Raw genomic sequence first — 23,666 nt, forward strand, 5'->3', positions numbered from 1 at the left:
CACTGCGTCTTCAGCGGTTCGGATTTAGAAACATCAAAGCGGCTGGCCAATAGAGGGCGCTAGGGCCCTATTTATTTATTTTAAAATAAATAAAAATTAAGTGAATTGATGCTTAAAAAAAGCAAAATTATCTGCCAATGGGGTAAGATTAAACTTAATTCAAACAGAAACAAGATTATTTTTCTTACCCCATTGGCAGATAATTGAACTTTTTTTAAGCATCAACTCCCTTAATTTTTATTTATTTCCCCAGAAAACAAGACTTAATATCTTATGTCATTTTACTCATCTAGTAAATGCATCTTGATTTAAGAATTGTTAGATATTTGGACTGGAAACAAGACAAAAATACTAAGTAAGAGAAGCATTTTTGCAGTGTTGAATCAAAATCTATTCACAAGCTCGATTCTCACTCCAAGCTGAACTCAAAAGTTGGCAGCCCTGGAAGATGGTGATGTAAGTTTTCCTATTGGCATTAAAAAACAACAACATCTGAATTCGGAAGACCATACTAGTATACTACTCATACTGCATTTACCATATTTTTGCAAGAGAAATAGGAAGAGTATGCTAGTATAATGTTCTGAATTCAGCAACTGATACCATCTGTGACCCCCCTTTACCCCCCCCCCAATCCCCCAACCCCCAACCCCCACCCCCACCTCCACCCTCTTACAAAACCAGCCAGGAAGTGAGTCATTATTTCTGCCTTTCATTTTTACTGAAAGCTAAAACGAGTCAGTGTTGTGAAGAACAGAGGAGGACACATTATATTATAGCATTTTTGTTTATTTCTGAGTTAACCCAGATTAGATTTTGATTGTAATAGTTGTTTACTCTTTAAACCAAAGTTCAGAAAGTGAAAGTAAATTGTAAGATTATTTGGATCTTTTACTAGAAGAGGAAATGGATTCAAAATCTGTGGAAGAGCTTTCTTGTCCTGTTTGCTGTGAAATCTTCAAGACTCCTGTTCTTCTGTCCTGTAGTCACAGTTTTTGTAAAGAGTGTCTACAACAGTTCTGGAAAATTAAGAAAACTCAGGAGTGTCCTGTCTGCAGAAGATCATCTAAAGGTAATCCTCCAATTAATCTTGCGTTAAAAAACTTGTGTGATTCATTGATAAAGAAGGGAAATGAGAAACGTTCATCAGGATCTGAGGAGATCTACAGTTTACACAGAGAGAAACTCAAACTCTTCTGTCTGGAGGACAAACAGCCTGTGTGTTTAGTGTGCAGAGACTCAGAGAAACACACCAATCACACATTCAGACCCATCAGTGAAGTGCTTTCATCTTACAAGGTAAGACAAATGTCTCTGATTTCATGCTGAATACAGTGTTGAACATATTATTTGTGTACACAATAGACCAGTATTTATTTTTGTTTAAATCTCTGTCACATATCAAGCCTCTGTGGCTACCTCTGATCACCGCCAGAGGGCAACATCGCCTGAGTACTTATCCATTTCACAGACTTAATTTTCCATGATCCTGTACCTGGTGCTGATTATACTCATTCCTGATCCATACACTGTAAAGAGGTTGCTGTAAATTTTACAGTAATTTACTGCAGCTGGATGCCAGTAATTTACTGTAAAATGTTTACAGTATTATTACTGTATTTTCACTTACAATATACTGTACCATTTACTGTACTTGCATTTATAGTATTATTACCGTATTTTCATTTACAGTATTAGTATTGAGTTTATTTATTTTTTTAATTTTATCATTTAAATTTTTTTTTTAAATGTATGTTTACCCCACCCCCCAAAAAATCACAGTAACTCACGAACATTTGTCCTTATAATATTTTTTTTTAATCGTTGAACATTTTGTTTTAGAAGTACAAATTACAAATCTTGACCTTTAGGAAGCCACTAGCTGAAGAAAAAAGGCAACATCTCCCAAGTCAATAGAATTAATCTCCTGGTGACCATTTGTATCACAAGTTAACTACTGTAAATTGATTTACAGTAGGGAAGAATTACAGTAGTGACCATATATTTTCCCATAATCCTTTGCTGTTTACAGTAACATACTGTATACATATTTTACAGTATCTTACTGTACATATTACAGTAAAATACTGTTTAAATTACAGAAACCCGTTACAGTGTATCCCATGGACTATTTAACCAGCACTCTCACAAGGTCTCATTGCGAAGTTTTGTTTTGCTGTGACTTACATCTCTGAGCGTTTTTCTCTGTTTTTGATTTCCCAGTGTATGACCCTGGACTGTGTACCTTCTTAAGATTCTCTGCTGCCTGCCTACTTACAGTACTTGTGCTCTGTCTTCCTGGATTAAGTCTGTACTGTTTGCCCCCCTGACCCACTGCCTGGTTTGTGATTACGTCTCTGCTCTGCCTTGTATATACCTGTCGCCGTTGACTGAACTGTTTGTTGTACGAGTATCTCTTTTAATAAAGCTGCAAATGCATCCTAACTCTGCTGACTCAGCGTTACACTCTGATTTTCTACTGATATAAAATTCTACACAAAACTTTGATCCTCTGATGTTCAAATCTTCTTGAATGTAACAGCATTGTTACAAACATAAAAAAACATAAAAAACATCCAAACATACAATGTTTAAACCTCTTATTATAGCTGCATAAGTTTCACAGATTTTCATCTTAACCTGTAGGAGGAATTTAATACAGCATTGACGTCCTTACAAAACAAGCTCAAACATGGAGAAGAAATGAAGAAAAATTGTGATAAAACAATCAAACTCATCAAGGTGAGGATATAAAGAGTTAAATACTCAACATTCACACAGAGTGTATTATTGACATTAGTGGAGTGTGTGTTCATACAGCGCTGACTGAAGTGAATGTGATTTGATTTCAGTCTCAAGCTGAGCACACAGAGCGTCAGATTAAAGAAGAGTTTGAGAAGCTTCATCAGTTTCTCAGAGACGAAGAAGAAGCTACAATCACTGCACTGAGAGAGGAAGAGGAGCAGAAGAAGCAGAGGATGAAGGAGATGCTGGAGGAGATGAACACACACATCTCAGCTCTTTCACACACAATCAGAGACATGGAGAAAATGATGAAAGACAATGACGTCTCGTTTCTAAAGGTGACAAATCAATCTGGCTTCATTCTCTGTACATAAAACAACTTGTATAGAGAGACTCATTGACACTGAGAGTGTTTGATAAGATATTAAAATGTTTTCAAACTCTATATTTTCCAGAACTATAAAGTCACGATGGAAAGGTGAGTGAGCTGCTCGTATCTTCTCTCAGTGGATCTGAACTCAAATTCACTGCAGTTCTGACTCCTGAATGTTCCTCAGAGTCCAGATCTCACAGCCGGATCCACGGATGAGTTCTGGAGCTTTGATTCATGTGTCGCGTTATCTGGGTAACCTGCCGTTCAGAGTCTGGAAGAAGATGCTGAAAACTGTCCAACACAGTGAGTCTCAGCCGATTTGACACCAGTGCAGAAGATAGTTCAGATATAAACATACACAACATTAACATTTGATAGAAATATATTTAAAAATTTCCAAGTGAATCTGAACTGTATTTCAGAAAATCATCAGATCATACAGCAAACTCACAATGAAAAGTCTATTCCTCATGATCTATGTTTATGTATTAGTATACTATAGTGTTGATTGAATACTGATATTAAACATGAAGCCTCAATCCATTCTGACAGTAACTGAGAGACAAGTCTCATGCATTGGCCGTGAGACACACGCAATTCAATCAGTTCACACACTCACACGCCACACAGTGTATTTCTCACGCTGAAAAAGGCAATGCCAACCAAGTTGTCCTGCAAGCTTTATATATAACGTTGTATACGAGGCGCAGGCACACAAAGTGAAGTTTCCTGCCGCCAGCACGTACAGTATCTCGGCCAGATTGCGTTCGTTAGGCAACATAGATGCGCGAACACACGGAAGTTGACGGAACATTCTCGGCCACTTTACGTTCGTTACAAGGTAACAATAGGTTACTGTTTGTAACCACGGTTCTCTGAAACATCGAGTGGAGAGATCCACCTATGGGAAGGGCATCCGCACCTGACCGACAGCTGCCCGATTGCCCAATTCCACTACAATGAGGCCCTGAAAGCCAGAGGACCGTCACCTGGAAAGGCGGTGCATGACACGTCACACGAAACCCACCACGCACAGTGAGGAAGACACATAGCAGCAAAGAATGACATGTGGTAACATGCATTCATGAATAAACCTGACCACACTCATAATGGTGAGTAAATGGTGCCCGGTGCAGGTTAGAAACATGCTTAGTGACTTTAAAAAGGCTGGACTAAGCAGCCCAGGCTAACTTAGGGGTAGAGGGCCTAAGAGCACAAAGCTACAAAGAGCCAACACCCAGGACAGAATGAGCTACCGGAGTTCTGGTGACATCGAGCCGGTAGTATTTGACAAACGTATGGGGAGAGACCCAGCTTGCAGCGGCACATATGTCCTGCAAAGAGACTCCCTTAAACAGAGCCCAAGAGGCAGCCATACCTCTAGTGGAATGAGCTCTGATGCCGTCAGGCGGCTGCACTCCCTTAGATTCAAATGCCAAAGATATAGCTTCCACAAGCCAATGAGAAAGGCGTTGCTTGGAAATGGGGTTCCCTGAGTAAGGGGGGCCCCAAGAAATGAAAAGCTTTTTGTCACTTTTCCTAAACGAGCTGGTCCTGTCTAAGTACACCCACAGGGCACGAACAGGACACAAAGCATTCAGCTTCTGATCCTCTGTGGAGGAGAAATGACAGGAAGCATTTTGGCATAATGGCTGGGTTGGGCCTGAGAAAAACCTTATCTCCACTGAGAAAGAATTAAGTGCACGAGGGATGAGAAAGTGCATGGAGATCACTGACACGCTTGGCAGATGCCAAGGCCAGGAGAAGAGCTGTCTTGAAAGACAAATTCTTCAGGGAAACACTTCCCAGGGGCTCAAACGGCTGTTGAGACATTGCCTCCAGCACCATGGAGAGGTCCCACTCAGGAACTACTTTCCTGGGAACTGGAAGAGTGCGGCGTTCACCCTTCATAAATCTACGAATAAGTGGGTGTTGCCCCACCGTAGCGTTGTCGAACCCCACATGACATGCAGCGATAGCCGCTAAATAGACCTTAATAGTGGAAAAGGATCTTCCCTTATCCACAAGGTCCTGTAAAAAGCATAAAATATCAGTGATTGAGCACTGATATGATATTAACTGTCGCCCTTCACACCATTCTTCGAACACACGCCACTTACAGTCGTACAGGGACCATGTCGAAGAGGCTCTGGCACAATGAATGGTGGCCACAACACGTGGGGGGAGCCCCAATGTGTTTAAGTTGGCCCTCTCACGGGCCAGGCCCAGAGGCAGTGGCGGAGCCAGAGGGCTAGTTGGGGTGGCAATTGCCACCCCAGACAAAGTCCTTGCCACCCCTGTTGCCACCCCGCTGAAAACATTACACTGTTTGATTTTTACGAACATTTCCCAAATCTCCCAGCGGACGTGAATGCATTTCATAGCCATTCCATAGCTTAATGTGAGGGACAGAAGTCTATTTACATCATTAAATTAAAGTTTACGGAAACTCGTTTTCCCTCCTCTGCGGCTGTCAATCATTCTCCATTCGGAGATCGCGCCCTCATTCTCAGAAGGCCCAAAGGCAGGACATGTAAAGCCGCAGCCATAAGACCCTGTAGCCTGAGACATGCGCGATAATGTACTCTCGCTCCTTCTCTGAATTGTGAGAGGCAATTCATTAAGGAGAGAACGCGCTCTTGTGAGAGACGCGTGCACATTGTAACCGAATTCAGCTCCAGACCCAGAAAAATAACTCTCTGCACGGGAGTGAAATTGCTTTTGCTCACGTTCACTTTGAAGCCGAGCGCTGTGATGTGAGCGATTACACGAGCAGTGTTTTGCATGACGATCTCTCTCGAATCGGCTATAATCAGCCAATCGTCTATGTAAGTCAGGATTTTGAGCCCCGCTAATCTCAGCGGGGCTAACCCTGCCTCCGCACACAGACAAACACTCTTGGGCTGAGCACTAGACCAAATGGAAGCACTGTGAACTCGTAACATATGCCTTGGAAGGCGAAACGAAGAAACTTCCTGTGTGGAAGATAAATGCTTATGTGGAAAAAAGCATCTTTCAGATCGATCGATGTGAACCAATCGTTCTGTTTTACTGCACGAGAGAGAATGTTGTGGGTTAACATTCTGAAATTGTATTTTCCTTAAATGTTTGTTCAACACTCTGAGATCCAGAATAGGACGAAGTGAACCGTCCTTCTTTGGAATCAGGAAATAACAGGAGTAAAAACCCTGATGACACTGATGCGGAGGCACCACTTGCACCGCCCCCTTCTCGAGAACAGAAGAGATCTCGTTTTTCAGAATGTGAGCGGAGCTCTCTTCTGTGTGAGAAAAGATAACTCTGCTGAAACGTGGAGGTTTTCTGGCAAACTGAAGTCTGTAGCCCTTCATTATGGTGCGAATCCCCCATTCTGGAGCTGCCACAGACTGCCAGGCTGTCACTTGTGCCGTGAGAGAAGCCACACTCAACGGAGAGTTGCCTAGGGCTGGCAATACAACCGGATCGTTCATTTGTGATACAATGGCGCCATCTAGTGGACAACTTAAGGGCAACATGTAGGATTTCTGACAAACAACAGCACTCGGCAGAGCTTTCACTCTCAGTGTTTGATTTTTATTTATTTTTTTAAACACACAAAGGTTTGAACCTTTATTGAATGTGTGAGAGGTGGTTTGTGCAAACTGTGAAATGACTGTGGTTGAGCACTTTTCAACAGTGGTAGGGCACTTTTTGACAATGAAATTCCCCCCAGTCCTGAAACTGGAAGCTGGGAGGGGAAATTTTTTATGGACCACACCTGAACTTGTGACATGTCCATGTTGAACTGAGGTTGGGCACCCGAACGAGGGAAAAGGGGCGCTTGAGTTAAGAACTTCCTCTTCTTGGGTGAAGAGGGGGAAAAACTCAAACTTGTGTCCAATGGGTTGGTCACCCGAAAACCTGGACCAAGAAGCCCCTGGAGCTGAACATCAAGTAGGCCTCTTCCTCTTCCCATCAGACGGGGTAGAGTTAGTGGGCTTTTTGGCTGTGGCTGCAGCGAAAGACATCTTACCCCAGGGCTTAGGAGGATGGTTAGGCTGCTGGCTTGGCTGCTGGCTGGGTGGCCTGCTGCGAGCCTTGGGTCTGGCTGTGTTGTGGTATGGCCGTCTGAGGGGGGCTGATGTGGAATGGCCTTTCTAGGCAGGCATAGTTTAAACGCCTTTTTCTTATCGTCGCACCGCTGCTGCATAAGGGCAACAGCAGGGCCGAAAAGAGCCTGGCCTGGTTCCACTGGGGCTCCTGCTATGCGTCTCTTCTCGCTGTCGGGCAGACCAGAGAGATTGAGCCAGAGGGCGCGTTCCCCCACAACAGACAGGGCCATAGAATGTCCGCCAGCCTGAACAGCTTGGCGGGTGTTGCGAAGGACCAGGTCGTTAACAGTAATGATCTCCTTCCACAGCGTCGGCGATGACACGCCTTTCTCCAAATGTGAGCTCATGTCCTCCAAAAGCTCAGCCTGGTAGGCCGAGAGGAGGGAGGAAACATTTAGAGCCCACACCGCGAGAGCTGAGGCCTTGAGGCCTGGAAAACAGATGCTGAGAAGCGGCCCATCTTATTAGGGAGGACTGGCTTAGGATGGGCCAGTACCCTCCCTGTGAGGGGTTAAGGTGTCTGGCAATCGAGGGCTCGATGATGGGAGGGTCGCCCATACCACACGGTGCCATATCCTTAACCTCTAGACCCGGCAGACCGTGCTTGAGATCTAGCGGGTCTCTCCAATAGTGACGCATGTGCTTAGCGCACGCGGGGAGAACAAGCATGAGCTGCTTCCTAGGACCGGGAGGAGGGCCTAGGAGTTTGCCATCATACACATCCCTCTCTTGGTCGGCGGCATTCTGGAGGGCCGGCCATTCAATGCCGAGACGAGCGGCTGCTCGCTCACACACCTCGAGAAGGACCGCGTGCGGCAGTGTAGCCGAGCCGCTAACCGGGGGAGCTTGGGCGGACGGGATGGTTTCCTCGTCGTCCGAGCCATCAAGTATAGCGGGGTCCGGGAAGGATTTCCTTCAGTAATACCGGGAAGGATTTCCTCGAGTAAGCCCTCGTTAGACTGGTCAGCCCAAGTCCCTTACCGGGCATTGGACACGCGCTTCTGTCTGTCAGGCCAGACTTGGTGCAATTGGATGCTTCTGCAGAGGTCAGGTGCGGATGCCCTTCCCATAGGTGGATCTCAAACACGAGATGATGAAAGAGAACCAACAACATTGCGCAAACACATGTCGTGATGGAGAAGGTAAGTTGGAAGAAAGCTTGTTTAACATTTTTAGGCTAGAGCATTTAATATATAGCCCATCGTAAACATTATTATTGATGCAGTCAAAAACTCTACAACTACTTTGCAACCAGGCCAGAAGCTTTGGCTCAGTTTGGCTAGCTTACGTTATCTGAAACTAAGTAACTTAATACTCTAATATGTCATTTGTTCACAATGTCCCACCACACAATAAATCATTATACCATTTCGACTAGACACATTCAAAATGCAAAAAGATTTGTTTTTCCAAACTGTTTGGAGCAATTTATATTTTTGTAATTTTTGTATATTTGTAATTTTGAAATATAACATTAAAGAGTATATTTTGATGTGATGAATTGCTCTGTCATTTATCAGATTTACCAATTTATCAATAATTTCAATTTGTGCTGGTTAATTATGAACAATGGGTAAAATTGGGGGGTCGGGCTCCATTAGGGCTCCTCCCCTAACCGCATGTGATCTCACTCCAAGCTTTTGATAAAACTTGAGAACCCTGTGATAGCATGATATATGATTTATGAAGTCTTTATATGGTTTACATTTACATTTCTAATAACATATTTCATCCTCTAATCTGATGTTATTCTCTCTGCAGCTCCGTTGACTCTGGATCCAAACACAGCACATCGTTGTCTAACACTCTCTGCTGATCTGACCAGTGTGTCGTACAGTGTTGGAGATAAAACACTTCCTGATAATCCAGAGAGGTTTGATGAGTTTGCATGTGTCCTGGGATCTGAGGGCTTAAACTCAGGAACACACTGCTGGGATGTGGAGGTTGGCGACAGTACACTCTGGATTCTTGGAATAACAACAGCATCAAACCAAAGGAAGGGAGATTTCTTTAAGTCTAATGTCTGGCGTGTGCGATACATGAACAGCAAATACAGTTCACAAACCCCAGAGCAACCCTACACTGTCTTTACTGTTAAACAGAAGCTTCAGCGTGTGAGAGTTCAGCTGGACTATGACAGAGGAACAGTGTCATTCTCTGATCCTGTAACTAACACACATTTACTCACATTCACATCCACCTTTAACGACACAGTCTTTCCATTCTTATATAATCACTGCACAACTCCTCTGAGGATCTTACCAGTTAAACTCTTTATTACAGCAGAAAATCACAGTTAAATCTGATTATGCTTCTAGACTAATTCAGTTTTGCAAATTATGCTGTAATAACAACACTGTAATAAAAGGGTCTCATTGATCAATCACACTTAAATGTAAAATTTTGAGCCAACTTAACCCTTGTGTGTCCTAAAGGACATTTTTGCTCATTATATATGCCCTTGTATCCGAGCTGGACCAATCACATCGGGTTATCTGATATAGGCGGGCCAGAGGCGAGATAAACAGAAGATGACAGCGCTGCGACGTCGAAGTCATTAGTAAACATTGCAAGATGGCTGTGGATGAACACCAGTTGTTTGAAACGGCTTTGGCCGGTACAATGATCGAGTTAGACTTGGCTTTTTATCTAAAAGAGGATCAGAAGACGGCGCTTGAATCGTTCCTTTGCAAGAAGGACCGGATACAGTAAGAGTGTAATCTACCAGTTAGCCCCATAGATATCATATAATAAAGGCTAGATGTCTCATCCGCGCTGCTGGCCAATGGAGGTCGACGTCCGCACGCGGCGGCCATCTTGCCACAGGGTGCTCGCTCACTCGTAACATGGTGCATGTACTTTTAAATTACCATAACTTGCTCAATTTTCTACCGATTTTTAAACGGTTTGGTTTGTTATAAACGTCAGAGATGTAGTTATGACACTGCATACATATGAATAATTATAACAATGGACTTCCATATGAAAGAATTATAGCCACGTTAATAACGTTTGTAAGATACCAAACCGTTTGTAAATCCGTCAAGATTTCAGCAAGATAAGAGGATTTGTGTGCGTGCTGATCACTCACCTTAATTCACAGCTTCCCTGTGGTAAGATGGCCACCGGTGATGCCGGAAGTGACTCCGCCTTAAGACATCTAGGGCCCTATTTTAACGATCTGAAACGCAAGTGTCAAAGCGCAAAGCGCAAGTAACTTTGTGGGCGGGTCTTGGCGCTGTTGTTATTTTCCCGGCGGGATAAATGACTCTTGCGCCAGGCGCAAATCTAAAATGGGTTGGTCTGAAGTAGCTTCATTATTCATAGGTGTGGTTTGGGCGTAATGTGAAATAAACCAATCAGAGCGTCATCTCACATTCCCTTTAAGAGCAGGCGCGCTTGTTCTAAAGTGGATTCCTATCATAAAGGCGGATTTGCCAGGCGCGCGCCAGGAGCGGTTCACAGCCGAGGAGAGCAACGCTCTCGTCAGGGACGTTGGGGATGGAGAAACCCACCCAAATTAACTTCGGTTAAAAAGGCGTATGATAATTTGGGTAAATGTGTAAGCTAGATGTATGCTTTTATAATAAATTGTCTATCTATCTATCTATCTATCTATCTATCGTAATAATGTATGATTTGCAAAAATGAAAACTGCTGCTTCTGTGTAGATGAGAGAATCAAAGTGTATGCGCGTTGTGCACATGCTACATTGATTATGGCCAAGCATGCGCCCTTAAAATGGCATATGAATAACATGCGCAACGCGCCACTGACTTTAAACTATTTTTTCCTGGTTAGTGGCGCAATTGTTTTCTAAACCTGCAAAATAGCATGAAGGAACGTTTGCGCCGGAACACGCCTCCTTTTTTGCGCTGAACCGCCCAGGGAGCGCAAGTTCATTCCCTAGTTTAGCGACGTGCTTCTGTGGAGGGAAAAGCGCGCTTTGCGCGGGTGCAAAATAGGAATGATACATGCGTCGGTGTACAAAGTCAATTGCGCTGGGTGCAAGATAGGGCCCCTAGCCTTATATGATATCTATGGTTAGCTCCGCTGGTAGCTAAGCGTATGGGGTTTATTGTTGTGATTGGTCATAGTGTTATCCAATTGCGTGCAGTGAGATTTTCAAATGCATGCTTGCCAATTTTCATTGGTCGATGCCAGACCCGGTGGATGTTGCACTCAAAAATGAATGTGAGCTTACAGTCGATTGTAGAGTTTAAGGAGAATAAATGATTGGATTAAATATTACAAAAATTTAAATAAAATAAAACGTGTACATGGATGAATCGTTTACAATAAGATCTGTTTTTTCAAAGTAAATTTAATTTCATTCCATTTATATATATATATTGTTGGGTGAAATATGCAATTGATTCTGTTATAATTAATGCCTCATGTAAACAGGCTCATATTAACTATAATTGTAACTTTGTGTAATGGAAAGTGTTTTACATTAACCCTGTATTATTATATAAGAAAACACCGTAAAGAGGTTTTTATAAGAAAACCTTTATATAAGAAAACACTGCAATTATTGTTGTAAAATCATTTATTGAGAAAATGGTTTATAAAGAAAGACATACCACACTGAATGTTGTAAGCATTTATTAAGCATATGGCAGAGTAGAGAGAAATTGAAAATGTATTAGAAAGAGCTTTGCCAAATAAAGAAGAAAAAATGCAATTATTACCATCTATGTGTTGCGGACGAGATACAGAAGATACAGCGATGAAGAAAAGGTCCAGAAGAAGTAGGACAAAGAGGCAAAGGCTTTATATGGACAAGTTTTAGGGAGTTTCCAAAGAGGGGATTTCTGAACATGTCAAAAAGTTTGATGGACTTTTAAAAGGACTGTAAAAGAATGTCCAGGCAGACGTTGATTCACCAAGGACGGCCTCTCCGGTGTTAGATGCCTTAATTGCCATTGCTCCTCATGAAGATGAAAGCTTGTAAATTATTTGGTTTTGATTTACTTTTATTTTTATTTTATATATTAGTTCCTTTTATGTAAACTAGTTAACCTGTATTTAATAAAAAATATAAATAATTGAAATTAAGAAGCTCGCCTGCCATAAGTCTCTGTTTTACAAAAAGATTGAGCTGAACTGACCACGGAGAAGTCTTCTGTGATCTAAATATTGTAAGTATGGAAATTCAAATGCTTATTTTTTAGGACAGATTTGACTTACTTTAACTAACCTGAGAATAATTAAAATAAGGTTAAAGGTGTTTAAAAATACGCACCATAAAACAATATATATATATATGCACTTGTCACAATAATCCTGTGTAAAATTAATTTTACTGAAATAAAAGTTCAAAGATTTTCTCTACTCTTCCTCTTCCCTGAGTCAAAGGAAAATTGATAAGGAACTTATCATGTAAGGTTATCATATAAGGACATCATGTAAGTATTAACAGTGTTGTTGTCAACTCTTCACTATAAAGTAGATTCTGTTGACTATAAAGTAGCACTCTGTTGACGAAGGCTGTCCCAATGTGAAGGCTCCTCCAAATGCGTCCTTCGTTTCCAGTGAAATAAAGGATACAACAGATACAACAGCTCATTCGCAGCCTGGCCTACCCCAGAATACATTTTTTTGAGAGAAATTGCTGGATTACACTTTTAACCAGCCTTTGAATTTGAATTGGGGCACAGCCTGTGTGTGTGTGTGTGTGTGTGTGTGTGTGAGTTTGTTTTCATGACAACTGAGGACATTTTTATGATAACACACCTGCAAATGAGGACACTCGGGAAAATAGGTGATATATGAGGACCTTTTGGGTGTCCTCATTTTTCAAATGGCTTTAAAAACATACTAAGCAGTGTTTTTTTTTTATGTACAAATGCAGAATGTTTCCTGTGATGGGTAGGTTTAGGGATAGGGGCAGTGTAAGGGGATAGAATATACAGTTTGTACAGTATAAAAACCATTACGCCTATGGAATGTCCTCACAAATCACATAAACATGGCTGTGTGTGTGTGTGTGTGTGTTACCAACTCCCTCTGCTGGACAGGCTCATGTAGTGTAAGGGAGGATGCTGTTACACAGTATTTCCCAACCCTGCAGCCCAGGTGAGAAAAACCTACACCAAAATATGTTTAAAATACATTTATTTCACTCTAAGTATACTACAAACCCATTAACATATTTACTGACATATTGTTTGAGACTTACTGGTATAAATATTATAAATAAACTTTATTTGGAGTACTTCTTTATTGCACAATGCACATTTTTTTTTATTTTAAGCCCAAAATGTTTTAATATCACAATTAGTAAGGATAGTATGATTTCTGTATAATATCTGTCTTTAAATACAAGATATTTAAAGTGTGCCTAGAGTTTACTTGCACTAGTTCCATTTAAGCACAATCAAATATACTTAACTTGACCTGCAATTAATGATTAAAGTGAAAAAAAATGTGAACACACTTTCTATTTAATTATCAATACAATTACTTTTACAACTGAATGGCACCAACAGAAACTACTGCAGGATATTTCTGTCCCCAAACACAATAGTGAATTATTTTACTGAAAGATTAGTCAAATTCATTAAAACGAGTAACATGCTTGAAAGTGAATTATTAAAAGAAGCTGCTCAAAATTAAGCATAGTGTCAGTTCTGGCGCGTCACGTTAGCACATTAGAGCACGTTAGAGTCCTATACTCAGCTGATCCACGTCTACCTATAGGAATACGACGCCTATCACTGTATTCATATATAAGTTCCTTCAGTATTATCAGCAGATATCGCATTCCTCAGGAGCTCATTACCCTCCTCCCTCCCCAGCTCCTCCTGTCCAGTCAGGATTTGGCATTCTGATTCCCCTTGAATCAGAATAAATTCTCGAATTATGTTGTACTTTAAAATCTTGAATTAATGATATCAGCAATACATTCATGTTGGTTCTGTTCTGTTTACCCTAAGGGGGGTTATTGCTGCTCTTATCCATGCTAGACTGCATGGATGCGCAGGGAGTTCTTGCCCAGAACAGAACCATACCGCCAGTCCAAACTGTATGCTAATTGTCAATCGTATTTGACGATAGTGGTCCTGACAGAATTATTCATTTGTGAATCGGAGACTGTTTGTTTTTGCATGCAGCTTGCGAGGACAGGTCATGTGCATTATTTTATCATAAAATTCAGATTACAAAATTACATTCACAAATCAGGTAAATATTTCCATGATATTACCATAAATCTGTAGCATAAGGTAAAGTAGAGTGTGAGTAACGCATCTAACACAAGCACAACTGTGAAAGAAATGTTAATCAGAATAAACTATATTAACAAATATGTTTTAACTGTCACCACCCCAAATGAGAATTATTTGTAACTCTGGGGGTCCCGCTCCATGTAGAATAAAACAGTATTATTATTTGTAGTTTTTCTAGAAGACTAATATGTCTGGAGTCCTCATCTCATGTGGGTATAGACTAGTTTAATTGTATTTGTCAAAAGTACGGTTAATTTTTTTTTGTGGGAATCTTTTTATTTTGGAAAACATCACACAATAAGCAAACAAAGTACAGGCAGGATGGTCAAAAAACGTAAGGAAATTATGTTATTTTGTGTATAACTAAGGTTTGTTCCATGACATTTATAAATATAAATGAAACCATTCCACATGTATACTAACTGTTTTGACAGCTATAATTGTTGTAAAGTGTTCATATATTATTGCTATTGAGTGGTCATTAAGACTAGTACAAGGTTCTCTCTTAAAAGCAAGTGCTCAGAGTTGGATGTTGACCTCACTGTGTGTACCATCACCATCAATAGTGCTTTCATTGCCATCCGAGAGGAATCCGCTTCCAGAGTGATGTGTCCTACACTCCAATGCTGTAAGTCTCTGCTTCAGCCGCTGTTGAGTAGCTGTGTATTCAGCCAGTAACCGAGCAAACCGAGTCTGAAGTATTTCAAGAGAACCTTCCAGCCTCTCCACTTTCTCCTCAACCCGTTCTTCTCCCATTCCACCGGCCTCCAACTCCTCCAGCAGACCCTCTTTCAGGAGAATCTGTCTTCCCCTCTCTTCCAGAACTTTCTTAGCATCCGGATACTCCATTACAGCCTCCATCAGGTCATCCTTTGACAAACAAAAGAGGTCAGAGTAGCCAATGCTACGGATGTTAGCTGTCCGACGGTTGCCCATTTTGCTCCCTTTGATGTTGAGGATGCTAATCTCGCCAAAGCAGCTGCCGCCCGTCAAGTGTGCATACTGGGTCACCCCATCATCAGCCACAACAGCAAGGCGACCCTCTTTTATGATATACATCTCTTTTCCTATGTCTCCCTTTCGACAGATGTAGTCTCCAGGGCTGAAGACCTGTGGCCGCAGCTTGAGCACCAGTTCCACTAAAAGCCCTGCCTCACAGTCCTGGAAGATACGGACCTTCTTCAATGTTTCTAAGTGCACATTGATAGCAATCTCAGCCCGCAGTTTGTTTGGCAGATTCTTTAGGACATCCTGCTCATCAATTGCTTTCTTGTTGGTCCACAAGTAGTCGAACCATTTGATGACTCTAGCTTCTAGCTCTTTGCTGACCTTTCTGAACTGCATGTAGTGTTTGATGGCGTCAATGTGAGCTTGGAACTCGGTCCGTGTGGCATTCATGTTTGATATCATGGCTCCTACATTACCAACTATGGTGGCGAAAATCAGAACGCCAACAAGGAAATCAAAAACAACAAAAAGATACTCCTCATCCCGCACCGGAGCTGGCATTTCCCCAATGGTCGTCAAAGTGAGGGTTGACCAATAGAGGCAGTAGACATATCCTCGCGTGAGAGTCCCAAACTCAGGGTCAGAAATGTTTGGGTAGACCCACTGGTCGGATCCAAAGCCCAGAGACTTGGAAATGGCAAAGTAGATGCAGGCATTCCAGTGAATGATGACTAGAATATAGAGCACCAAGATGCAAATGCGGAAAATGTAGGGGTAATTTGTGCGGGTCTCTGTGCGGTCGAAGAACTCGAACAGGCGTGAGAAGCGCATCAGCCGATTGAAACGCAGCTCTGGTACGTGAATGCCAATGATAATGTAGGCTAGATCCGTGGGCAGTATGGATAGGAGGTCTAGCTTGAACTGCAAAGTATGAAAGTAGCTTTCTCTTAACTTGGTAAGGTCCTTCACCAGAAGACCCTGCTCAAGGAAACCTATAGTGAAGATATACATTGTCAATTCTTAATGATTGCTCATATACACTTAATTTTAGAACCAAAGTGTCACGGGGTGACAAACAGCTCCAGATCTGTATGAATGTTTGTCGTCATGACAACTAAACGGCAGATTGGCGACAGGTGTAGGGACTTCACTTTGAGCGTCTGATTGAGGCCACTCCCGCTTTTTGAGAGGATAAAACACACAAGGAGAATGAGAGGTGAGATGCGCAGCACGTGAGCGGCCGTGGCCGCGGTCGCGGCGGGAGGCCGCGGGAGAGAGAGGCACGAGCAGAGGCACGAGCAGAGGGGGACACGACGAGAATGAGAGGTGAGACGCGCAGCACGTGAGCGGCCGTGGCCGCGGTCGCGGCGGGAGGCCGCGGGAGAGAGAGGACGAGAGAGAGGATGAGAGAGACAGATGAGAGAGACAGATGAGAGAGACAGATGAGAGAGCCAGAGAAAACTTCGGCTGGATTGCGGGCGGAAGCCTTGGTACACTGAGTCTGTTGAATTGCAGTTTTATTGTGGAAATGAGCACGAGTGAAACCTTACAGTGTGTGGTGGAAATGTGAGTGTGGGAATTATTTCTGCTGTTCACTCGCAATCACAGCTGTCTATTCCTCCCTCTGTCTGAGTCTAGTGAAGAGCCTGCTAATGCTTGAAGAGCCTGCTAATGCTGTGAGTTACACGTGTCTATTCCTCCCTCTGTCTGAGTCCAGTGAAGAGCCTGCTAACGCTGTGAGTTACACGTGTCTATTCCTCCCTCTGTCTGAGTCCAGTGAAGAGCCTGCTAACGCTGTGAGTTACACGTGTCTATTCCTCCCTCTGTCTGAGTCCAGTGAAGAGCCTGCTAACGCTTGAAGAGCCTGCTAACGCTGTGAGTTACACGTGTCTATTCCTCCCTCTGTCTGAGTCCAGTGAAGAGCCGGCTAATGCTGGAGAGGCCTGTTGATGCTGAAAGAGCCCGTTAATGCTGGAAGAGCCTGAGGCTAGTGAAGAACCGGCTAATGCCGGAAGGGCCTGCTAATGCTGGAAGAGGCCTGTTGATGCTGAAAGAGCCCGTTAATGCTGGAAGAGCCTGAGGCTAGTGAAGAACCGGCTAATGCCGGAAGGGCCTGCTAATACTGGAAGAGCCTGCTGATGCTAGAGCCGGCTAATGCCGGAAGGGCCTGCTAATGCTGGAAGAGCCTGCTGATGTTGGAAGAGCCTGTTAATGCTGGAAGAGCCTGAGGCTAGTGAAGAGCCGGCTGATGCTGGAAGAGCCTGCTGATGCTGGAAGAACCTGCTCCCAAAGAAAAGAGGATGTGGAAGGGACTTTATATTGTTTTTATTATTTAATAAAGAATATTTATTTTTAATTCTGTGTCTGCCTCCTTTGTGCTCACGGTCAGCTCCTCAGGGGCGGCACGCGGGCGGAGGGGTGGGCGGCCCGCTGGCGCTCCACCCCGACCTGTGACATAGAATGGCGTAGTCGGCAGGATGCCGCCCTGAGTTGAGCAACCGTGGGCCGAAGGTATGGCGACCAGTTTTTTTTCCCTTTTTTTGTTTTTTTTTTGCTTTGTTTCTTTTTTTTGTTTTCCTCTCCTTTTTTTTTTTTTTTTTCTCTCCCTTTTCTTCGGCGTCCCGCTCCAGGGACTGGAGCGGATTGGTGGGGGGGTATGTCACGGGGTGACAAACAGCTCCAGATCTGTATGAATGTTTGTCGTCATGACAACTAAACGGCAGATTGGCGACAGGTGTAGGGACTTCACTTTGAGCGTCTGATTGAGGCCACTCCCGCTTTTTGAGAGGATAAAACACACAAGGAGAATGAGAGGTGAGATGCGCAGCACGTGAGCGGCCGTGGCCGCGGTCGCGGCGGGAGGCCGCGGGAGAGAGAGGCACGAGCAGAGGCACGAGCAGAGGGGGACACGACGAGAATGAGAGGTGAGACGCGCAGCACGTGAGCGGCCGTGGCCGCGGTCGCGGCGGGAGGCCGCGGGAGAGAGAGGACGAGAGAGAGGATGAGAGAGACAGATGAGAGAGACAGATGAGAGAGACAGATGAGAGAGCCAGAGAAAACTTCGGCTGGATTGCGGGCGGAAGCCTTGGTACACTGAGTCTGTTGAATTGCAGTTTTATTGTGGAAATGAGCACGAGTGAAACCTTACAGTGTGTGGTGGAAATGTGAGTGTGGGAATTATTTCTGCTGTTCACTCGCAATCACAGCTGTCTATTCCTCCCTCTGTCTGAGTCCAGTGAAGAGCCTGCTAATGCTTGAAGAGCCTGCTAATGCTGTGAGTTACACGTGTCTATTCCTCCCTCTGTCTGAGTCCAGTGAAGAGCCTGCTAACGCTGTGAGTTACACGTGTCTATTCCTCCCTCTGTCTGAGTCCAGTGAAGAGCCTGCTAACGCTGTGAGTTACACGTGTCTATTCCTCCCTCTGTCTGAGTCCAGTGAAGAGCCTGCTAACGCTGTGAGTTACACGTGTCTATTCCTCCCTCTGTCTGAGTCCAGTGAAGAGCCTGCTAACGCTGTGAGTTACACGTGTCTATTCCTCCCTCTGTCTGAGTCCAGTGAAGAGCCTGCTAACGCTGTGAGTTACACGTGTCTATTCCTCCCTCTGTCTGAGTCCAGTGAAGAGCCTGCTAACGCTTGAAGAGCCTGCTAACGCTGTGAGTTACACGTGTCTATTCCTCCCTCTGTCTGAGTCCAGTGAAGAGCCTGCTAACGCTGTGAGTTACACGTGTCTATTCCTCCCTCTGTCTGAGTCCAGTGAAGAGCCTGCTAATGCTGTGAGTTACACGTGTCTATTCCTCCCTCTGTCTGAGTCCAGTGAAGAGCCTGCTAATGCTGTGAGTTACACGTGTCTATTCCTCCCTCTGTCTGAGTCCAGTGAAGAGCCTGCTAATGCTTGAAGAGCCTGCTAATGCTGTGAGTTACACGTGTCTATTCCTCCCTCTGTCTGAGTCCAGTGAAGAGCCTGCTAATGCTTGAAGAGCCTGCTAACGCTTGAAGAGCCTGCTAATGCTGTGAGTTACACGTGTCTATTCCTCCCTCTGTCTGAGTCCAGTGAAGAGCCTGCTAATGCTTGAAGAGCCTGCTAATGCTGTGAGTTACACGTGTCTATTCCTCCCTCTGTCTGAGTCCAGTGAAGAGCCTGCTAACGCTTGAAGAGCCTGCTAACGCTTGAAGAGCCTGCTAACGCTGTGAGTTACACGTGTCTATTCCTCCCTCTGTCTGAGTCCAGTGAAGAGCCTGTTAATGCTGTGAGTTACACGTGTCTATTCCTCCCTCTGTCTGAGTCCAGTGAAGAGCCTGCTAATGCTGTGAGTTACACGTGTCTATTCCTCCCTCTGTCTGAGTCCAGTGAAGAGCCTGCTAATGCTTGAAGAGCCTGCTAATGCTGTGAGTTACACGTGTCTATTCCTCCCTCTGTCTGAGTCCAGTGAAGAGCCTGCTAATGCTTGAAGAGCCTGCTAATGCTGTGAGTTACACGTGTCTATTCCTCCCTCTGTCTGAGTCCAGTGAAGAGCCTGCTAATGCTTGAAGAGCCTGCTAATGCTGTGAGTTACACGTGTCTATTCCTCCCTCTGTCTGAGTCCAGTGAAGAGCCTGCTAATGCTTGAAGAGCCTGCTAACGCTTGAAGAGCCTGCTAATGCTGTGAGTTACACGTGTCTATTCCTCCCTCTGTCTGAGTCCAGTGAAGAGCCTGCTAACGCTTGAAGAGCCTGCTAATGCTGGAAGAGCCTGCTAATGCTGGAAGAGCCTGCTAACGCTTGAAGAGCCTGCTAATGCTGGAAGAGCCTGCTAATGCTGGAAGAGCCTGCTAATGCTGGAAGAGCCTGCTAACGCTTGAAGAGCCGGCTAATGCTGGAGAGGCCTGTTGATGCTGAAAGAGCCCGTTAATGCTGGAAGAGCCTGAGGCTAGTGAAGAGCCGGCTAATGCTGGAGAGGCCTGTTGATGCTGAAAGAGCCCGTTAATGCTGGAAGAGCCTGAGGCTAGTGAAGAACCGGCTAATGCCGGAAGGGCCTGCTAATGCTGGAAGAGGCCTGTTGATGCTGAAAGAGCCCGTTAATGCTGGAAGAGCCTGAGGCTAGTGAAGAACCGGCTAATGCCGGAAGGGCCTGCTAATGCTGGAAGAGCCTGCTGATGCTGGAAGAGCCCGTTAATGCTGGAAGAGCCTGAGGCTAGTGAAGAGCCGGCTAATGCCGGAAGGGCCTGCTAATACTGGAAGAGCCTGCTGATGCTAGAGCCGGCTAATGCCGGAAGGGCCTGCTAATGCTGGAAGAGCCTGCTGATGTTGGAAGAGCCTGTTAATGCTGGAAGAGCCTGAGGCTAGTGAAGAGCCGGCTGATGCTGGAAGAGCCTGCTGATGCTGGAAGAACCTGCTCCCAAAGAAAAGAGGATGTGGAAGGGACTTTATATTGTTTTTATTATTTAATAAAGAATATTTATTTTTAATTCTGTGTCTGCCTCCTTTGTGCTCACGGTCAGCTCCTCAGGGGCGGCACGCGGGCGGAGGGGTGGGCGGCCCGCTGGCGCTCCACCCCGACCTGTGACAAAAGCACCTATCTATAAAATAGTGTGAAGTGTCACAACAACTCTTTGAAAAACATGATAGATGCTGAAAGATTCTGACCTGTTCTCAGTCTTGCACAGGTGTCCAGTATATAAATGACATCAGAGAGATAATCCAAAACCAGCCACAGAATGAAGTTCCTGGTTTGAAGCTCATCAAAGCAGGCTCTGTGTTTGGGATATGAATAATGAAACACCATCAGCTTGAGTCAGGACTAACCCTTTCACATATGGAACAACACCACTTATTTACATTAATCATCATCAAAATGAGAGCCTAGATCACACACTCTTGCTCATGAGGTCTAATTATACCGCTTGGATTTAATGGACGAACAGCTGCTACAAATAATTTCCTCACAGGCCATATACATGCAGTGTTCAGCATGCAAAACTAGTAGGTTAATTATTTCTTCCACTTATAGTATTCAGATTAATTTACTGTATAATTTGCTGTCAAGTTTTTCATTGGAATCATTGGATTTATTTTAGGACCTTAGCTAAGAAATGCTATTGATGTTCAACATATCAGCTTTAAACTCCAAATAAATTGATTATAGTGTAGATAAATTATCATTTATTTTGTCTTACCTAGCCACCACAAAGCACCAGTTGTACAATACAGCTGTGGCAATAACAAACAGCCAGCGGTAGTACAGGTCATCAGCAGGTGCCAGTATGAAAACATCAGACTTTTTCCTGATAACCAAATGCATTTCATAATTTTATGTGGTTGCATGTTTGTTAAAAAGGGCAATGGATATTTCATACAGCTATGTATGAATGGTGATAATGGTGTGACAGGACAAACTCACTTGGTTTTGGCGCTGTTGTTCCCATCATGAGCATCAGATCAACTGATGCTTATCCGACTGGGAGCAACTTGAAGTTCAGGTCCTCGGAAGCGCTCTAAAAAAAAGAATCTGGCCTCTTCTTCCTGAAGGCTCTTATGGGCCCAGTCTCTAAGAGTGACTACCATACTCACCAACCTAGGAAACAATGTGTAACTAAGTCCACTGAAGCAAGCGTATGTAGAACCCAAATGCAGTTTAATGAAAATCAGAATCAGACATAGAAACAAAAGAACATGGCAAGGCATGGCGAAAACAATCTCAGAAACATGAACTTACTTAGTGGTTACATGAGCAATACAAGACCCCGACACATGGCAAACATGAGGGCTAAATACACACAAGACTAATGACTAGACAAGGGACACCTGTGAACAATGATCAAACAATCAGACAATAAACTCATGACAAGACACATGGCAGGATCACATGACTACAAGGGATCACATGACAGACAAGGAAGCAAACATGACAAGAACAAAACCAGACCAAAACCGTGACACAATGAGAAATAATAAATCAATATGGAAATACCCATTGTGAGAAATTGACCTGAATTTAATTTCAAGAGTTCACCTTCCATCCAAGTCTAAATTGAAATAAACTAAATAGCCTTCTAGATGTTCCCTAACTTAATTTATGGAGAACTTTGAAAGGTACTGCAGCTTCCCAAAGGATCTCAACAAGAGTGCCCTGTCTGTAACGAATGAGAAGAGGAAGCAAGATGCAAGTAAAGGCTCTTTATTGAATGCATGTTATAATGAAGGTCAAAGTCCAGAATAGACAGGCTAGCAGCGCAGGGACCCCGATGGTCAGATGAACCCGGTGAGTGGAAGTGCAGCAGTGCGGTGAGATGAATCCAGTGATGAGAATAATCCAGAATAAATCCACAGGAACACGAACAGGAACAAGGAAGGCACAAGACTCGAGACGCAGACTGGAACACAACCGGGATACCACAAACAACGATCTGACAAAGGAGATGAGAAAGTGGTGAGCATATATAGGGTGATGAGATGAGCTGCAGCTGGTGACGGGAGTGATGAGCTTGATTGCTGATGAGCGCTAATGAGCCGGCACGCCCACACAATCAGTACACACACACACACACAACAAAACACGAGACAAGAAAGAGACTTAGGAAGAAAGGATTTATGAACCGTGACACTGTCCTTTGGTTCTGGGGAGTCCTGGGAGAAATTGCCTGATTAATTTAGTTCAAACATTCTACTTTACTATGCTGTAGTTTCTCCTTGCCGAAGGATGTGAAGCTTTTATCTTAGGAAAATTACAGTCTCATTCATAATTATGAATTATGATCCTGTGATGCTGAACAAATATTGATTTGAAAACTGGAAGCTGGAAATATAGTACCAGAAATCCTGAAATTAAACTATATAATTAAGGCGAGACACGGCAGGCAAAAACATCGTTTTTTTTTTCACTGGTCAATTTTGAGATTTTGGGTTATTTGTCTTCAATAATATGTATTCTTTCAGACTTGTGCTGAAAAAAAGTCCAAAATACACATTTAGGTCTTTATTTTACTACACTTTGTCTGTTTGAGTGTGCAGATTTCGCCTAAATTCATCAAAAGTTGGCGTTCTAAATCATCCCACTGCTCCACGAGCGCTCTCTGTACCCCTTCATCTCGTATACCGTTGGAAAGCTCTCTCTCTTCTTTTCAATGCTGTCGGATCCAAATATGGTAATTTCCTGTCTATCAGCAACAAATCATGAAAGTAAAACAGGTGATTTAACTCGAAATGCGCAATCTCATTGGCTGATGCCAATTTCTGACAACGTGATTCGTCCAGAATCGTCACGTGACGCGCTTTGACATTTCCGCGGTAGTTCAAAATGTC

General features: G+C 43.6%; 2 protein-coding genes across 2 annotated transcripts; one reads left to right on the forward strand and one right to left on the reverse strand.

Annotated features, from left to right (window-relative positions):
• The first annotated feature begins 721 nt into the window (after positions 1-721).
• LOC311094710 (E3 ubiquitin-protein ligase TRIM39-like) lies at positions 722-12,273 on the forward strand. The gene is made up of 6 exons (XM_084132835.1): positions 722-1,299; positions 2,647-2,742; positions 2,853-3,083; positions 3,201-3,223; positions 3,303-3,421; positions 8,971-12,273. The coding sequence occupies exons 1-6, from the start codon at positions 907-909 to the stop codon at positions 9,507-9,509; spliced, it is 1,401 nt and encodes a 466-aa protein (XP_083988961.1). The 5' UTR covers positions 722-906; the 3' UTR covers positions 9,510-12,273.
• A 2,671-nt stretch (positions 12,274-14,944) lies between these two features.
• On the reverse strand, positions 14,945-23,451 carry LOC311095373 (cyclic nucleotide-gated channel alpha-2-like; the record flags this gene model as incomplete). Its single annotated transcript, XM_084133865.1, is given in 6 exon segments — positions 14,945-16,381; positions 21,012-21,118; positions 21,542-21,649; positions 21,766-21,803; positions 21,807-21,939; positions 23,444-23,451. Coding segments are annotated over 6 exon segments (1,815 nt in total). The 3' UTR covers positions 14,945-14,960.
• Positions 23,452-23,666: the final 215 nt, after the last annotated feature.

Source organism: Abramis brama, assembly GCF_963993115.1.
Source record: "Abramis brama genome assembly, chromosome: 13".
In the NCBI taxonomy this organism is placed as follows: domain Eukaryota; kingdom Metazoa; phylum Chordata; class Actinopteri; order Cypriniformes; family Leuciscidae; genus Abramis; species Abramis brama.

What these genes read in the sequence shown, in the direction of transcription:
- LOC311094710 (XM_084132835.1), top strand. Translation starts at nt 907, where the DNA reads ATGGATTCAAAATCTGTGGAAGAGCTTTCTTGTCCTGTTTGCTGTGAA. An exon ending in AAGTGCTTTCATCTTACAAG is followed by an intron (nt 1,300 to 2,646) that starts GTAAGACAAATG and finishes CTTAACCTGTAG; the next exon opens with GAGGAATTTAATACAGCATT. An exon ending in GCTGAAAACTGTCCAACACA is followed by an intron (nt 3,422 to 8,970) that starts GTGAGTCTCAGC and finishes TTCTCTCTGCAG; the next exon opens with CTCCGTTGACTCTGGATCCA.